The sequence below is a fragment of the Sceloporus undulatus genome, chromosome 6 (assembly GCF_019175285.1).
Source record: "Sceloporus undulatus isolate JIND9_A2432 ecotype Alabama chromosome 6, SceUnd_v1.1, whole genome shotgun sequence".
NCBI classification, from domain to species: domain Eukaryota; kingdom Metazoa; phylum Chordata; class Lepidosauria; order Squamata; family Phrynosomatidae; genus Sceloporus; species Sceloporus undulatus.
Window position 1 is genome coordinate 12,264,042 of NC_056527.1, and position 19,408 is coordinate 12,283,449.

The 19,408-nt window shown below is 38.3% G+C and overlaps 1 protein-coding gene across 7 annotated transcripts in view; it reads left to right on the plus strand.

Annotated features, from left to right (window-relative positions):
- Nucleotides 1-913: 913 nt before the first annotated feature.
- The window catches only part of RNF32 (ring finger protein 32), a 32,323-nt gene continuing 13,828 nt past the window's right edge, over nucleotides 914-19,408 (plus strand). Inside the window, exons 1-6 of one of the 7 annotated variants that reach the window (XM_042475023.1) lie at nucleotides 7,111-7,255; nucleotides 7,346-7,378; nucleotides 8,471-8,596; nucleotides 9,142-9,406; nucleotides 15,262-15,404; nucleotides 18,346-18,378. In XM_042475023.1, the coding sequence (XP_042330957.1) occupies nucleotides 8,576-8,596; nucleotides 9,142-9,406; nucleotides 15,262-15,404; nucleotides 18,346-18,378 (462 nt within the window). In that variant the 5' untranslated portion in view covers nucleotides 7,111-7,255; nucleotides 7,346-7,378; nucleotides 8,471-8,575. Of the gene's footprint in view, nucleotides 944-5,017; nucleotides 5,147-5,353; nucleotides 5,497-6,147; nucleotides 6,325-7,110; nucleotides 7,272-7,345; nucleotides 7,379-8,470; nucleotides 8,597-9,141; nucleotides 9,407-15,261; nucleotides 15,405-18,345; nucleotides 18,379-19,408 lie in introns of those variants that run through there. The other 6 variants (XM_042475024.1, XM_042475026.1, XM_042475022.1 and 3 more) reach the window with 6 other exon arrangements.

Consider the following 19,408-nt stretch of genomic DNA (forward strand, 5'->3'; position numbering starts at 1 on the left):
CCCATTGGCTACATCTCTTCTTTCCTAGAAACTCACCAGAAACCAGCAGCCAATAGGGCTGGGACCAGCACCAGTCCAGGGACCACCAGATTCAGTAACACTTATCTATCCCATACTACCCTCCATTACATCACCAGCCCATTAAATCCAGACCATGTACTCCATTGCATCCCACATCCCACTGCACTCCATTACATCAACCTGCTTCTGTCTAATGTTTGCAATGCTTCATGTGCCCTTGCTTTTTTTTTTTAAGAGCATATTATTCTTAATGCCAGCACTCATACTATAAAATTTCTTATGGAAAGACTTGCCAAGTTCTGGAGTCTTTTTTTAAAATGTTCTTGTTTAGACAAGCCTTGCATTAAACTTGCTGTATTTAACTCTGTGCCTCTCCCTCCAAGATAATGAGGGATCACTGGTGATCACTTTCTTCTGTCAACCAGATTAAATCTAATACTTGCATGGTCCACATTTTATCCTCTTGTCAGCGAGAATGGCATGAGGGAAAGGGTCAAAAACCTTACTGAAATCAAAGATGCAATACAGTACATTCATGACATCCCTGGTCTATCAAGTTTGCAACTCTAATCAAAAACAAAAGCGAGATTAGTTTGGCATGACTTTGTTTAAGAGGAACACATGGTAATTTTATTAATCACAGCGTTCATGTCTCACTCACTCACTCTCCAACTGTTTAATAGTCTGTTCTAGAACCCTGTTCTAGATTGCTATGAAACTCTGTATAGTTGACTGTTCCTGATATATACTGTTAACATGTGGACTAACTGTTAGCCTTTGCTAGAAATTAATGTCAATCCTTTTAATCAAATGAATTTCAACTGGTCCACGATTATCAATTCAGTTGGTCCACTGTATTTAGTACTAATAACTGGATTCAAGCCTATGTATTGAGTGCATGGAGCCTTTGACTTAGAGACAGGTATGTAGCGGGCCTAAAATAGTTAATGAAACCTAAAAGTACAGCTTGAATATCAATGCCAAGAACAAAGGTTACTTCTTTTTGCCTTACACATTTAAAATAAGACTTTTAAAATGTAATTCAACGAAAGACTATTATCATAACAAATATGTTAAATACAATCTTAAATCCAGGAATGCAAATTTAAATAAATCAATATAAGCTTTATTAAAGATGATGAATGATTTTGTTTCTGTCTTACATTCATTTTAAAAGTTGGTTCCTTTGATAATACAGTGGTACCTCGGGATACGAAATACCCAGGTTACGAAATTTTCGGGATACGAAAAAATCCCATAAGAAATAATTGTTCCGGGTTACGAATGTTTTTTCGGGTTACGAAAAAACTTTTGGTGCTTTTTTCGGCTTTTTCGCACCAAATCGCGGCTTTTCCCCATTAGCGCCTATGGCATTTCGGCTTACGAAGGCTTTTCGGGTTACGAAAGCGGCCGCGGAACGAATTACTTTTGTAACCCGAGGCACCACTGTATTAGTGCCACAATTTTTTAAAAATGGGTAGTTTCAGACCTCTAATCCTTGCAGTTGGTTAATATAAAGCAGAAATTGGAGGGATCTGTTCTGCTGAATTTATTGAATTTATTATGCCTTTATTGTGCAAGCCTTTAAAAATACTAATTTTAAACAATGACTATGAAAGCATCTATACGATCAATTTAATAAATGTATGCTCAAGTCAGATGCAAGCATTTCCTTGGGCAATGCTGGAAAACAAGACATTCTTAAGAATAGATTGAACAACTCATTTTAGAAGGAGATGCGAGGACATGGGTTTGGGATCCAAAAGTAGCCACTTAAAAATGCATGCTTCTGTCGACACTAATCAATTTAAGGAATTGGTATGCTGCTAAATTATGGCACACCTTCCCATATATGATGCAAATGCATGCTTAATGCCCATTCAAACCAGTCAATTATACTCAAATTAAATTGAATCATGCATAAAGAAACAAGTTGTGCAGACCACAAAACAGACATAGCACCCTCTGCTGATAAAGTGGGAAGAGATTAACATTCACAAATAATGATTCTTACAAAACAGACCTTGGTAAGAACAGAAATGGGTAAGCATGAAGCCCCCATTCACAAGTAACACTTTTGCTACATCAAGTGACCTATTCAAGGCAACTGCACCTGGAAATCTCAGTTCAGTTCTTCCTTCTTCAGAGGGTAGGGTGGGGGGAATCCTGACCTTTCACAACTGGAAAAACTTCCCACGTTTTCATTCATCAATCCAACCTTCATTCTGAAATTATTTGTGGCCACCATTCAATACATTCCTTCAATTTTTCAACCAGCTCCTGTTAATCACCTTTCTAGAATGAAACTGAAAAAGGAAAGATCTACATCAATAGAGCACACTAATGTTTTAGAATTCTGTTACGGGTTTATCTTGAGACAAAGAGCCCTAATTAGGATACAGACCTGAAAGACACCAAAGCAATTAACTTTAACTGGCCTTACCAATTAAATAAGAATTCCAAACAATCTTAGGACTCTTAGGTAAGAGCCAGGCACTAGTGGCTCCTTGGTTGAATGTGATTCCCCAGACAGGGTGACTAGATGTCCTCCTTTCCCCAAACATACCCTACATTCCAGCCTACGGTCCTAGAAAAATTCCAAAATGCCCTCCATTTTGAGCATAGGAAGCATTGGTTTATATTTATGAGCGTTTTTAGCTTTTCTTTGGTAATGTCCTATATTTTTCTTGAATGCCCTACCTTTTGTGGTGCCTTGGCCTCCTTTTCGGTTAGGACATCTGGTCACCCTGTCCCCCAAAGAAACCAGTTGCTGAAATATGATATAAAGATTCAAAGGCTGCTGGACTAGGCTTTGCCAGTAGAGAACTTTGAAGATACAATCAGCCTTATAGACCGTGCAGTGATGGTGAATCTTTTACAGACCGAGTGCCCAAACTGCACCCCAGACCTGACTTATTTATTGCAAAGTGCCACATCCCTCTGGCTTTCTAGTAAGAAAGTCTGGCACACTCTGTGCTAGGGCGACAACATGTGTGCCCACATAGAGGGCCCTGAGTGCCACCTCTGGCACGCATGCCATAGGTTTGCCACCAAAGCCTTTGACGGCATTGATCATGAAAGGCTATGGAATACCCTTAAAGACATGGGAGTGCCAACACATCTGATAGTCCTAATGAGAAATCTGTACTTATAACAAGAGACCATTGTCAGAACAGAGCACCAAGAAAGATGGATAGACTCTATTAGGTAGGCAACTGGTATGGGTTTGCAGGAACTAAGCAAAGCAGTGGAAGACGGGGGTCTTGGAGATGTCTCATCCATAGGGTCATCATAGGTTGAGATCGACTTGAGGGCAGGTAACAACAACAACCCTGGAAGAGCAGGTCTTGAGGCCACAGTTTAGCCAATGCTTTCTCCATCTAGGAACACTCAGTGGTAACAGGGATCCAGGACTAAAAGGGGCTCATCACCAATCTAACCTCCTGGTCAATGGAAGCATTTTATAAACCAATACAAAAGGAAAGAGTCTCAAGTCCAAATTTGCTTGTTATGTGCCTTCCAGTCAACTCTTGATTTATGAAGACACTATTCTGGGTTTTCTTGGCACGGGACAGACCGTCCAAAAAAGACGGTCTCTCGGTACCCAGCTTTGGTCCATGGGGAAGCTGCAGCCTCCAGACTGCGGGACTTCGCCGCAGACCAAAAAGAACCTGCAAAAAGCGGGTTTTCTTGCAGCGCCATTATGACGCCACAATGCGCCAATGGCGCATTTGCGACGTCACAATGGCGGCGCGACGTGCGGGCGCTAGGTGTCCATCACGTAACGATGGCGGTGCCCATCTGTACATGGCACTGCCATTTTGACGCTTTCATCATGTGGGAGGGGCGAGGGGCATCTAGAAGCCCTGCCCCTCGCCCGTGACAAGGGTGCCCAATCGCGCCTATCTGGACCGGGCCCTTGTGATGATTTATTCCGAGGAAGTTTGCCATTGCCTTCTGCTGGGAGAGTGTCCAAGGTCACCCAGTGGGTTTCCATGGTTTGGGTTGAAATTTGAACCTTGGCCTCTCAGAGTTGTAGTCACTCAAATCACAATACCACCCTGGCCTTCCCAAATGCAAATGTTTCAGTACAAATAATTATAGACCTTTTTAATGGGACATTTCTTTGGTGTGTGAGCATGTGCCTTCAAGTTGCCTGTTGACTTATGGTGACCCCATGAATTTCATAGGGTTTTCTTAAGCAAGGAATACTCAGAGGTGGTTTTGCCAGTTCCTGTCTCTGACATATTGCCTACAGCACCTGATACTTCCTAGTGGTCTCCTATCCAAGTATTAACTAGAGCTGACCTTTGTTTAGCTGTCAAGACTAGATGGGATCTGGTACTTTTACAGTATTTAGGCCTCCTGCTTTTTTAGTAATAAATGTAATATATTTAGTAAGATAAGCATGCTCTATTTAGGGCATTGGAAAATTTTCTGATTCAAAATTATCTGTAAATCCTCTTCATCGAATGCCACTGCTACAGGCTATGGCAGTCTTTTATTTAAATTATATGCTATATAGGACCCAAAGCAGCTTAAGGCATCAAAGGGCATACAAAATTTACTTTGTTTCCCAACAAACAAGGCAGGATTCAAACATGAAATTTTAAGGAAAGGGCTTTCTGAATCTAATGATTTAATTAATTCTTCTTGGTTCACACTAGACCAGGTACTTTGGACCATTTTGTAAAAGAAAAACACGCAGAGAACAACGTGAAAACTAATGTAAAGATCATTCAAACAGTGTTGTTTTAAAAGACACAGACATCGCTGGAATCAGGGAAAGCATGTCCTGAGATCTACTGCGATGACAGTTTGAATAAAGCAGCTGCTACGTGCCACTGAGCCTAGCTTGGTGCTGCCTTTTAAATGGGATTGTTTGCTTAGAAATGCAAGCAAAGGCCAGTCTCTGGAGTAGAAGAGGCACCTTTTGATTGCACATACTGAGCCGAATCCCTGACTAATAAATTTCCCCACACCTTTGTCTGAACCTAGGAAGGCAAAGGTCTGCATTTTCTCACAAGCATGCACAAGCCTCGTCTCGGGTCCTTCGGTTTTCTACCTCTAAATCCTGTCCTTTGTTGGTTTAAAGAGTTTGTCTGAGTGACAACGGACACTACAGGTTTGTTACTTCTGTCATCTTTGCTACCAGTGCACTTTGCCTCAGATCAAAGTTGAAAGCCTTTTTTAAAAAGAGAGGGAGAGAAAGAAGAAACACACATATACAAACTACAGTGACAAATAGCACAGTTTGTTTGACATAGCAAAGCAAACAAGAAATTGCTTTCATTAACCAGGGGAAAGAATTCCCTTTTTTCAGTCTCGGCTCCGACGCTTGAGATGTTTAAAACTAAAGCTTTACTTCACACTCAAGCAATGAGCCCCTTTCAAAAGCATAAACATCTAAAACTTAAGTTATACTACCAAGGGTGGGGTTTTTTTCTTCAATCTTCTCAGAATGCGCAGCAGAAGGTATCTTTTTTGAAAATAAATATTGTTTTAGCTGATATGCAACAACATTGCAGAAACCCTAAGGAAAACCTATCATGGTTTATTTTATTATTATTATTATGGCAAGATTTGTGGGTGGAAGGAGTGCCTTTACCTTCCTCTGAAGCTGAGAGAGTGTGACTTGCCAAAGGTCTGCCAGTGGGTTTCCATGGCTAAATGGGAATTTAAACCCTCAAAACACTAAAAAAATATGCAATACTATGTGGAACATTTTTTTTCCTTTTCCATCTTTATTTTATGTGGGTTATATTATTAATAAAAAATATTTTTTAAAAATTAAATGTTTTTTGCCTTTCTGGAATAAAATAATTAAGAATAGAGCATTAATGTGCATTATAACATATTGTATATGTAACATTGTAAGAGTTCTTTTCTTTTCCTTCTTTATTTTATGTGTGTTATATTATTAATAAAATAATTTACTTTAAAACAAATAAATGTTTTTCTCTGTGAGCCGCCGCCTTGGGCCCCTTCTGGGGAAAAGACGACATACAAATGAAATAAATCTGTTAACAGGGGCACCAGGTCCCTGCTTAGCGCATGCGCATTGGCCCTCTCACTCGTTCACTGCAGGAAAGCTCCCACAGCGCCACTCACACAAAATGCCCGCCATTTCCATTCCAGGCGGCCAGTGGGCGTGGCCCGCGCTCGCGACGCTGTGGCCAACCGTCCTTGCCTTCTCTCTCTTTTCCAAAGGGCCGCGGCGCGTGAGCCTGGTTGCTTAGCAACGCGGTGCGCGCTCCACCCGGACCAAGGCAGAAGCTAGAGTGAGGCGAATGGGGAAAATCGGTGGGTTCTTTTTTTTAACGAAGGAATGGCTGCGCGCCAAAAGCGACACCTGCCTTTTCCCCGCCCCTTTTTTCTGGAAAGGGAGGGAGATATTTGCTCACTTCTTTATTGGTTGACTTACTTATATTTGTATGCCGCCTTTCTCCCAGAAGGGTCCCGAGGCGTATCACAAAACATTAAAAATACATAATTAAATAAATTAAAAATAAATAAATAAATAAATAGTTGGAAAGACGCCGGGATTTATATTATATGAATATTATATGAATATATATATATATATATACTGTATATAATAGGGGTAATTGGAAAGGCATTGGGATTTATATGTACAGTATATTTATATTGTGTATATATTTATTTATTTACGGTATTTATACCCCGCCTTTCAGCCCTAAAGGCTCTCAGAGCGGCTTACAATTATTATTTTAATTAGAAAATAATTTAATGTATTATCATATTATATAATAATAATAATAGGAGTAGTTGGAAAGATGCCAGGATTTATATGTATGTGTATAATATTATGTTATGTTATTTTGAATTGTTGAATGTTAACATGAATTAATACGTATTATTTAATTATTTGTGTCAAATGTTCGCCATCGACAGATTTATTTTATCTATTTTAATTGTATGTACAGCGCTGTGTAAATTTACAGCACTATATAAGTAAAGCTTAATAATGATCTATTTGGAATAGCGGTTTATAAATAAAATGTATTATTATTATTATTATTATTATTATTATTATAGTATATAATTACAACTACCCCTATATTATTATTAGTAGTAGTAGTAGTAGTAGTAGTATATATCCCAGCTTCCTTCCAACTACCCCTATTATTTATTTATTTATTTATTTATTTGTAATGTTTTTATCTGAGATGCCTTAGATCCCTTCTGGGAGAAAGGTGACATACAAATACAAGTGAGTAAATCAATAAGTAAGTGTGTGTCTATATATATCTATAATAATAATAATAATAACAAAATTTTATTTGTATACCGCTGTTCCTAGGATCACAGCGGTGTACAACAAGGATAAAAACAGGTAAAACCATCACAGTCCCATACCCCAACAGTATTACAAAATACAATAAAAACAATTACAACAACAAACAACTATACAAGTGGTTGTGTAGAATGGAATACAGCAAAATATATATATATATATATATAGTTGTTGTTGTTGTTGTTGAGGACTGATGAAGTGAAGGGGAAGAAATGTTGAGAAACTTGAAGAAAACATGGGTCCAAAACACACTGCAGAGTTAATCCGGTTTGAGACCGCTTGAACTGCCCTGGCTCAGTGCTAGGGAGTCCTGGGGATTGTAGTTTGTTGTGGCACCAGAGCTCTCTGACAGAGAAGAAGGATAAATGTCTTCCAAAACTACAGTTCCCAGAATTCCCCAGCATTGAGCCAAGGCTGTTAAAGCAGTATCAGACCGGATTATTTCTGCGGTGTGTATAACATGGTGCTACAAGATCCCTTTGCTTACTGCTTTTCCAGACTAATACAGCTATGCTTTTGTAATATAACACATGGTTTAAACATGACGACCTCGGTGTGTTTTGGACGGAAGTCACTTCGAGCTGAAAGCACAAGAGGATAGAGAGTGCAGCCACACTGCAGAATTAAAGCGGTTTGGCACCACTTTCAACTGCCATGACTTACCCTAAAGGAATCCTGGGATTTGTAGTTTGGTGAGGTTTTCAGCTTCGTGTGTCAGTGAGCTCAAATAAGCTTGCTGAGTTGAGGGAATCTCAGAGGTCATCATGTTTAACCATGTGTTATATTCAAAAGTATAGCTGTATTAGTCTGGAAAAGCAGTACGCACACCGTATGTTATATGTCGATATGTGACTTCCAAGTCCTTTTCTACTTATGGTGACCTTGTCATGGGGTTTTCTTGGCAAGATATGTTCATAGGGGGATTGCCTTTGCTTTCCTCTGAGGCTGAGAGAGTGTGACTTGCCAAAGGTCACCCAGTGGGTTTCTGTGGCTGAGCAGGGATTCAAACCCTGATCCTGTGGTGCAACACTCAAACCACAGCACCATGCTGGTTCTCAGGTGTTATATCAACATCTAAATTTTGTTTTGCCTTTCCAGTTACTCCTCTAATGTTTATATTTGCTGTTTTAGGTTTACAAGACTTTGACAGTGTGTATTATACACAGTATACTGTCAGCAATTGGAGCATCATTCCCTTTTGAAGATAAGGAAATCATCACTGCCTCCAGTTCCGTGATGCACAAGAATTATTGCAAGGTGCACATATCATATAGTTGTAAAACACGCTAAAAATTGTCCTGTTTAAAATAAGGTGTAATAAACAGGCCTGCTTATTGTGTATAGAATATTATCTACTGACATGATTTTTTTTTAAATATGCAGTTGCTTTGGAAGGCAAGAATAGCCTTAGGTTTTGTTTTTAATTACAATGATATAAAATGTGTTTAGGCATGTCAAATTTTGATAGTTCATAATGAGTTTATTGCACATAATAATTATGGGTTCAGTAATTAAAAGTTTAAAAATTGCTGCTATTTTATTTAATATAAATAATAAATCAAAGATTTTTTTGCCTTTATATAAGTTAAAGTTAGGATGTGTCAAACATCAATCTTATGTTTCATATTATAGTAATTGTATATTAGTAAGACTTCAAGCATGGGAGTTGTATAGATATGAAGCCTCTGTCATGTTAAAAAAATCATTGGCTGAGGGCTGAGTTTCTTTTGTTGTTTAATATGCTGTACATCATGTACACACACAGAAGGAATTTATAATAATTATTATGAAACTTTATTTAGGGGAGTTCCTGGAAACACAAGTCCGTAGCGCTTACTGCCGTTGCATTGCAAGATCACATTTTACATAATCTTCAGCTCCAGAATCTTTCATTAGCAGATCCTTTTAAGTTAAGAAGTCAAAAGCATACTTACAGACCTGTGAAAAAAGAGACAATCAGAGCAATAGTAGATACTGGACTAAAGAAAACGAGCCACCGCCAACAAAAAAATGAAGATCCAGAAGATGAATATGTCCTTGATCCATGTCCACCAGCCCTCACTTTAGGTAAATCATTGTGTTTCAGTGTGTGCATATCTGTGTTTATGTCTTTGTTTGTTGCCTTCTTGGATGGCCTGCTAACTGGTAATTTCTGGTCAGTGTTCATTTGATTTAAAAACAAAGCAAAGGACAATATTATGTGCTAAAACTGCATAACGTAACACCAAGATAAATGCAGAAGCAAGGGCTAAGAAGAATGGAAACATGAAACTAAAATAAATCTTACAGTAAAATAAATATAAATTGGGAAGCATTAAAAATAGTTCTTAAGAGATCCTCATCTGGATCTGAAAAGATCATTACATAGGTGCCAGGCAAGGTTTTCTGTGGAAGAGACTGAACAACTTTTATTTATTTATTTACTTCATTTGTATGCCGCCTTTCTCCCAGAAGGAACCCAAGACGGATGCCCATATGGAGCCTCTGATATTTATCCATCTCATCTCATTTGAAGGAACACCTAGGGAATAAACTTAGGGCCTGGCCTAAACACTCTAATGGCACCAGGTCCCATCTGATCTTGGAAGCTAAGCAGGGTCAGCCCTAGTTAGTACTTGGATAGGAGACTGCCAGTGAATACCAGGTGCCATAGGTTGTATTTCAGAGGAAGGAACTGGCAAACTCACCTCAATATTCCTTGCCTAAAAAAAGTTATGAAATTTATGAGGTCACCATAAGTTGACTGATGGCTTGAAGGCAGTACACACACACTGGATGTGCAGCTACAAGCGAAGATTGTCCTTCAAATAATAAACGGGCCTCAAGCACTTTGTATGTATTTCTTCATAATACAGCATGACAGAAAAAACAAACCCTACTGTTCTCACAAGTTGATCCACACAATCCACTAGAGCACCTGTTCCAAGCAGTGACCAATGAGATGTTTACAAATAGTTTGTCTAAGTATATATTGCAAGGTATGATGCTTCTGAACATGGAGGTTCTAAATCCAATATGTGGAATTAATCTGTGAAGTCTCATTCAGGTCATTCCAAGAGTTGGGAGCAAAACTTTTTTGGATGAGAGAACAAATATAATGTATGAGCTGGGTTGTTTACAGTTATCATAAACATATATTTATTTGATTGCAAAGGTTAGAAAAATGCCAGCATGCTTATGCCAAACATTAGAACAATGCCAGCATGCTTATTTTATGGATCAGCTCATAAAATATGTTTTGCATACATGAACCCAGTCCTAGTCTTCCTGAGAGTATCTTTCATGATGAGAGCTAGCATGTTGTAATGGTTTGAGTATTGGACTGGGATTCTGGGAGAGCAGAATTCCAATCTCTATTCAGCCATGGAAATCCACAGGGTGACATTGGGCAAGTCACATTCTCTCAGCCTCAGAGGTAGACATTGCTGACATTGACTCTGATTTTCTGTTTGTCATGTTTGCTTGTTATTTCCAACTTATGTTGACCCTAAGGCAAATCTGTCTATCCTTGGCAGAAGAGGTTTGCCATTTCCCTCCTCTGAGGCTGAGTGAGTGTGACTGGCCCAATGTCATCTGTGAATTTCCATGGCTGAGTGAGGACTGAAACCATTGCAAAATGCTAGTTTTCATCATGAAAGATACTCTCAGGAAGACTAGGATTGTGTGGATGTGTAAAAATGTATTTTATAAATTGATCCATAAAAAATTCAAAATCAAGTAATTCTGGCTTTAGTTTAAATAATAATAAATAAAAATTTTATTTCTATCCCACTTTTTGCCAGGCAATCAAAGCGGCGTACAACAAGTTAAAATGCATCCATATATACATAATGCCCCCCCTTAAGACGAGATTAAACAAGATAAGATTAAAACTGCATATTAAAATCCGACTAATCCAAATAATAATCATCATGGGCAGAGTTCAATAGATGGGAAGCCTTATTCATGGCCTAGTATTTTATTCCAGGAAGGCCTGCCGGAAGAGATCAGTCTTAATGAATTATTAATGTCCCAAATAATTCATTTTTTCCAGTTTTTTATACATACATTGATTTCTACTGTGATACCAGATATCAAAAGATCAGTCAGTCAAAATAAAGAATTTTGCCATTTGAGAACAAAAAATTATCAGTGACTGAAGATGCATTGCTTTTAAGCTGCATTAGCACCATCTAGGGTTGTATTCTTATTATGAGTGGGATAAGCACTTGGACAACTACTATTTACAAAATATAGCTACTAGTTTAGGCATAATATTTTTTTCTCAACTTATGTATTCATAATGATTTAGCAGCAAAACCCATGAATAATGGTTGTAGTTTAAATACTTTTGTCAGATCAAGCAGCAGCAGACATGCCTCCAAGTGAAATGCATGGATATAACAGCTTAGAATCACTGACTTACAAAATAAGAGTTGTAAAGGCAACACTTAATATTGTCATTTATACATTGTTGTGTAGCATATGGATAAATGTGCAGAAAGAGGTATGTTCTTCAGCTGATACAAAATTAACAAAATGATAATCTTAAAGTTTGTTGGAAACTGCCCCATTTCCTGATTCCCAAGAAGAAAAGTTAAATGCAGACAGAAAAGACAGTTAATTTGATTGTTATTAATTTTTGGAGATAAACAGTTCTATGCATCTTTGGGCAAAGGGACTGTTATAATTCAGTAATTTACATTGCACAACACTACGATGGATAATACTGCTTCAGGGATTGCCAGCTCTTGACTTCTGCACTGTGAACCTCTTTCATGTAAAGTCCATCCTACACACTTAGAGCTAACTCCGGTTTATATTCCCAGTGACAGTAGATTTAATAAACTATTTGGATTTACATAAATTAAATTGTTATTCTGCAAATGATTAAATTTGTCTACTCTAATTAAGACTAATAATTGGATTTAGTCCCTACAGTTCACCAGCAACTTGAATTCATCTGCTGCAGTATCCTTTCTGTGAACATCTCATACAGTGCATTAGTATACATGTCTACTCAGAAGTAATCCCTTAGTAGTTTATTTTTTTCCTTCCAGGCAAGTGAATGTAGGGTTGCAGCCCCACATTTTATAAGCAGCTATCTTACAACTATTCGTTTATTAAAAGTACAGCATCAGCATACCAAATTTCCACCGCATACCACATGCCCAAGGCATCATGCAACCATATGTTGTAATTAGTGTTCTGATCAGTGTTAATCAGACCAATATTTGCCTGGCAGGAAAAGTGATGAAATTATGGATGTGTAGTCCCTTGGGCTCTTTAAAGAAAAGTGGCTTATTGGTGCTAAGGGCATTCTTATTGAGAATTGGTTACATATTGGCACTAAACCAAAGAACTGAATGTTCAGCTTTTTTCTCCCAACTAATCTTTGAGTTATGGAGCTGCCGGAGGTGGAAGGGTTTCAGATTGATATCCAGCACAAAACCTCTATTGCAGTCACACTTTATATGCCTAAACTGATTGAGCTATCACTGGTTGTACTTTTTCAGAAGAAAGTCAGTCAGTAAATATAGACCATAACGGAGGATGCCATTCAGATATTAGGATACATTAGGTCTTTCATAAATGAAACAGGACTACAGGTCAAAGGAAGAACTGACTTGATGACCAGCAGTAAAATTCTGTACCAGTCTAGAGAGAGAAAGCTCATCCTCAGGAAAGCATAGGATTGCAGCACAGGTTACAATATAGGAGACCAAATTCTTCACTTTGGCGGGTTACAGACGGGCAAAAAGGGGTGTGTTCATGACGTCATGAAGGTAGAGCCTTCAGACGGCCCTTACCTGAATGCCGCCATGAACACGCCGCCCGCACGCCCCAAGCGGGAAGAAGCGGCATTAAAAAGGTGCTGCTTTTCCCCGCTTCTTTTCTATATAGTGCGCAGCTGCGCATCTCCATCTGTAAGCTGCTGCACCGGTACGCCAGAATTGCTACGCCGCTAATTTAAGTTGCCCATTTAAAAGCTCCGTGTCTGCTGCGTCGCATAATGAGTCGGGGTCCTGGAACATGCGCAGTTTGCAGTCAGGCTTTAATTGCAGCGTCAGCTGCCATGCAGGTGTGGAAGCTGCAGCACAGCTGCAGTGCATTTTAAGACTTCTAACCCTAACCCTAGAGCTGCATGTACTTTAAATATTTACATATGTACAAGGGAGTTGATGGGGGATGGCAGGGGGACAGCGGTGGCAGCGGCGACAGCTGTGGCTGTGCATTGCAGATTAAGCAAGAGTGCGGGGACCAAAGGAGAGGAGGCATCCATGATGCTGGTGACATTGGCAACATGCAAGCGGACAAGGATGCCAACACCAGCTGATCACCAGCTGGCAGGAGACCACCTTTGTTCTTGGCCAGGGCGGGGGGAAAAGTTTAAAGGGGCTTGAATGCTTTAAATGTGCACATATGCTTTCTGCCGCCGGTGCTGAGCGCCGCAGCTGCGCATCCGCCAGCCAGCCAAAGAAAAAAAAAAGGCCCGTTTTTGGCCGCCCATGAGGAAGCTGCCTCTCTCTTTGCGGCGTCCTCCGAGGCGGCAGTATGGAAACTGCGGGTCAGAAACGGCCCCAGGTGAGGTGTCTTCACTGCCCCCCATGTGGAAGCCCCATACACCTGAGCCACGCCCCCGGGGCGGGCGGTCTGGAGGCTCCGTATTCAGCAGAATACACCTCCAAGACGTCTTCCCCTGCCCGTCTGTATCCCGCCTTTACTAGTCATATTGACATGGCTGCATACATTTAACAGTTTAAATGCACTTTCTGTGAGGCAGAATATGTGCAGTAGTTAACATTTTGCAGTCAATAAATACAAGTATAAATAAAGGGGTAAGGTTTGAAGTCCACAGAGTAAGATTTTTCAATAATGTAATGTTTTTATTCTTGCTGTTTGCCACCCAGCACTGTAACCTCAATGAAAGACTGAGAGGTGCTGTTTGCCTGAGAAAAATATAGCTTACGTGTTAAATTCCTCTCCCATATAATACATCATCTTATCTATTCAAGTAAGGCTTTAGAGTAAATAAAGCAAATTAGGCTTAAATCCTTAGACGTTTGTTTTTCAGCTGTGTTAAACACATTGCGACTTACCTTTAAGTAAATCTTCATAGGCTTACACTGTTGTTGTTTCATTTAAAGCTATGTTTTACAATTCAGAACACACATATCTTGAATTCTAGTAGATGGGAGAAACATTGCATGTTCATGGTGGCTAATTTTTACCCCCCATCATTAATGTCTCATAATTTTTAAGGGAATCAAAGTCAAGCTGTTTGCAACCCTCAAGAATTATTCAACTACCATATATGTTCGACTATAAGTCAACCTCATGTATAAATCGAGGGCAGGTTTTAGGGCCAAAATTATGGATTTTGATATGGCCTGTGGATAAATTAAGGGTAAAACTTAACTGCATGTAACAAAAGATCTAAAGGATGAAGCAAAGGAAAACAATGCTAAAGAACTTACAAAATTCCAGCAGACATAACTGTTTGTGCTAAAGTCTGGATGGATGAGAGAACAGAAGTGAGTCAGTGCTTCTAGGACAGATTATGCTTTTGCCTTTCACCAGGGGATGGTTCCCTTTTTTATAAGAGTTAAAATACAGGACTTGCGTTGACCCATGGATAAGTTGATTCAGGTTTCTGGAGTCAATTTTTTGACTAAAATTTCTGTACATGAGTATATACAGCACTTAATAAGTTGTCTTTTCGAAGTTAGCTTCATTTATAGATAGACTGTCTGTATTCATTTGGCCCATTATTTTCATTTTCATATTGTATTATGAGCATAGTAATAAGCTATCCTCCAACAACTCCAGTGTATAGTTAAATAATGAGAAAACTTGTTTGTATAAAGCTTTTTATACAAGTGGGAAGTGTCTTTGAAGAAACATTATGTATCAGTTATATTAACATAGACTTCTGTCCATAGCTCAAAGATTTGGGTTGGTGGAGCCCCCTGCCATGCCACTAACCAGGGAAGAATGGGAGCAGGTGAAGCAGCGATCCATAAAACAAGGAGATTCTGTTCAACCTTGTGCCATATGCAGAGAAGAATTTGCACTTCAGCCACAGGTATTTTATTTATCTTGATTCTGTGGTAGATATTCTGTAAATATTAACTGAATCAAAGCTTGTACAAGCCCAGTTGCAGGATGCTAGCTGAATTGATATTGGGTGGGCTGATAATGCATATTCTTCTCTCTCTCTCTCTCTCTCTCTATATATATATATATATATATATATACAAACAAAAATGAAAAAAAATTCAACATAAACATAACATACAAATTCCTAACCCTATGCAAACACACCTTGAAAAAATAAATTTAAAAAGGTATACCAACCTAACCCAAAAGAACTAAACTACCACCGCCCCCTAATCTCTGCAACTCCCACGCCTATTTAAAACTATAAATATGAAACAATAAAATTATGTCACCATCAACACAACCTAAATAATACAACAAATACAAAGACTGACTTCCCACTTCTCTAGTTTAAAAATGTTGACACTCAATATATATATTTTCTCAAAAAGACCAAGGGTTTTTTCTATTCTGGACCTTAACAAAAATAAACAAAATTGCTGCACATTTCCAAATCTGCAACCAGAGTCTTCCTTTCTTCTTCATATATAGCAAAATAGTTCCCAATCTTTGAAAATTGTCCACCAATTTTTCTCTAATCAGTGTTGCCAATTTTTTTTTGGTATATATTTATACATATATTTGTTGATGTCATGCATGTGTTGGGATTTGTGCATACAAAGCATTGGACCATTTTCTAAGGCTATAAAGAGGATTTCCAGTACAAAAATGGAACTGTTCTCTGTTCCTCTTCTCTAACACATATTCTATCAAGCAAAGATATGGCTGCGTCTTTTTATATTCTGATGCATTAATCTTGCAGAGCTCTTAGAAATATGACAGATTCAGTCCTGTCATGTATCCAAAGCAAAGGTAGGGCCATTCAGGTTCCTTTGAATGGTTAGTTTAGCTATATTTGTATAAACCCAGTTGTACAGTATTCCAGTAATCTCATCATTAAATGGTCCATAGGGTCATGTTTATAACAGGAGAATTTTCTTCGTAGTCAGCCCAAAAATAAAGAAGGGGGGAAATGGCTGCACATTTGTCCTTCTCTGCCGCCTGTTGTATGATTTTATTGGTGTTAACTTGGATGAAAATAAATTCAATATACTTCTGGTTTTCCCAGCTTTTGCTTTTTTACCCATTGGTGTTTCCAGTTTAAGAGGGCACAGTTTCCACTTTCACTCCTTCTAAAACATTTCCTAATATAAATGGAGGCTTTAATGGTGTTGTTGATGTTCTTAAAAGCAATGGCTGATAATTGATTGTCTTTTTATAGGAATTTAGATTCTGTAGAACTGAAATTTCATAAATGTGTGCAAGGATGACTAAAAAGTGCTAATATTAGACAGCTGCATCTTTAAATGTTCTACAGTACCGTATTTGAAATAAGATGAATGGGGAAGTCTGTGTCTGTGTCCCCCAAGATAATGAGCTGTGATACCCATCGTCATTATCACTGACCATGCTGGCTGGTGTTAGTGGGAACTGGAATCCCAAACATTTGGAGAGCTTTAATTGCCAGGCCTTTTTTATTGTTCTTAAGTAAAATACTGAACTAGCATGGCTAAGTAGTTTGAGTACAGTGGATCCTTGTTATACGCTGGGGTTTGGTTCCAAGATCCACCGTGTATAACAAAATCCGTGTATGCTCAAGTCCCATTAAATATAATGACATAGCAAAATGGTGTCCCTAATAAAAAATGGAACATCAAGGTAAATTTATACTTTTTTGGAACATTTTCAAACCGTGTATGCTTAAATCCGTGTATAAAAAATCTGTGTATAAGAAGGGCCGACTGTATTGGATTACGACTCTGGAGACCAAGGTTCAAATCCCCATTCAGCCATGGAAACCCACTGGGTGACCTTGGGCAAGTCACATACTCTCAGCCTCAGAAAGGCCCATGATATATTCGCCCTGGGGTCATCATGGGTTAGAAACGACTTGAAGGCGCACAACAATAACAACAAACATGGGTCATCATTTCTGCCAACAGAACTAATGTGGCATCATATTTCATAGCAGCACAATGAAAATGTATAAGTATGCCCTACCAAAATATGTATTTATTGGCACAGGAAGATATAAGATAAAGCTTTTTTAATGTTATCAAGTCCTGTCTTAAATAACACATTCAGGATATAGAGAACCATATAGTATTTACCCATGCCCATAAGGATTGCCAGATCAGGACTACCCAAGGCCTTGACATTAGAGAACCAAAACCTAGTCCTGTTGATCAACCTGTTGATAAGCTCTTGAGATGTCACATGAGGCAGATTTTCATGATGTTACAAGGAGCAACCATTGATGTGGTCAAGCATAATATTTTAAACCTCAACGATAGCTGCACAGTCATTCACAGCAAAAACACCAAGTCTGAAAATTAAGGTGGTGATATGCACACAAACTTTTCAAGGTAATACTCTCACCCTGAGATTCCTCCCCTCAGCTTGAGGTCTAGGAAAGAGGTGCCAGGCCTTGATGACCCTAAATGCCCAACCGAGATTTGTATTATATCCCCATTAAAACAAACCCACATGGCAAACTATTCTCCAACAATCTGTAATCTTTGCTTGAAGAACAATTTAAAAATTGCAGTTAAACTCTAAAATATTCTGTTTGTGCAGTGAAAGCATGTTATGTGTCTTTGGCAATTTTCATCACTGTAGTGGTTTTAATGGTTTACGTTTTTAACAGGTTTTTATTTTATTTTATTTTTGATAGTTTAATTACATTTTTAACTTGTGTATATTGTTAGATTTTAGCTATGTTTGTTTCAGATATTGTGAACCACTTTGATTCCAAAATGAGGGAAAGATGGGATAAAAAACCAATATTACAATTAAAATAATAGTTAAAATAGTAGACATTTTCGTGATGAGTTTTACAAGGGTTTTTTGTTGTTGTCTCTTAACAGGTTTTGCTTTCATGTTCTCATGTATTCCACAGAGTGAGTAAATGCTTATCAATTAAAAGTGAAATTTGTATCAAATTGAACTTGCACATTAATTTATAATGTAAATTTAAGATGTTGGATTTAAGTATTGTTTCTGATGTTTCACAGTTTAAAACAATTTCAGGCAATATCTTTTAAATTGTTTTGAACTGTTTTCATGTATATGTCATTTAAGGGTACATGAAGTCATCCATTCTAAAATCTCAGTTATATGAATGAATATTAGGCACGTATAACCCAGCAAGTGATTGTAGGCCCCTTATTAATAACTACCAGACTCTTCTACATATCTTCTCAGATGTAAGTCCCATTTATATTGTGTATTTGTATGCATATTTGCTTTCAAGTTACCTGTTGACTTGTGGTGACCCCATGAATTTCATAGGGCTTTCTTATACAAGGAACACTCAGAGGTTGTTTAGCGAGTTCCTTCATGAAATGTAAATATACCTAGTATTCATTAGCATTCTCCCATCCAAATACTAATCAGGGCTCCCTCTGCTTGCCTTACAAGAGCAGACAGGTTATACTTACTACCTTTCGAGTATTTAAACCCTAGCCCATTTATTTTACTGAGACTTATTTCCATGCAAAAACATTCTTAAAGCAATCAAAGAGTTGTCTGTATACATAGAACTCACCTGATGGCCAATATAGAAATCAAATAGATTACATAATTGGAATCAGAAGATGGAGATGCTCCCTTCTCACTGCAAAAATAAGGCCAGGAGGCAATTGTGGCACAGAACATGAACGGATAATATAAAAAAATAAAGTAAAGTTATAGAAGAATAGTAAGTTTTGACCATCATGTCAAAATACAACCTGAACGTCTCTGTAGAATTTAAAGATAATGTTAAAAAAAAGATTTGCAATATTAAGCCTAATTTACCTGTAGGCAAAACTCTGGACTGAAGCCAGGGACTTTGTCAGGGAGGCTTGCAAAAAGACACTATTTGTGGTTAAAAAGTGAGTGACAAATGAAATTCTTCAGGCAGTTAAGGACAAACGAGAAGTAAAAGTA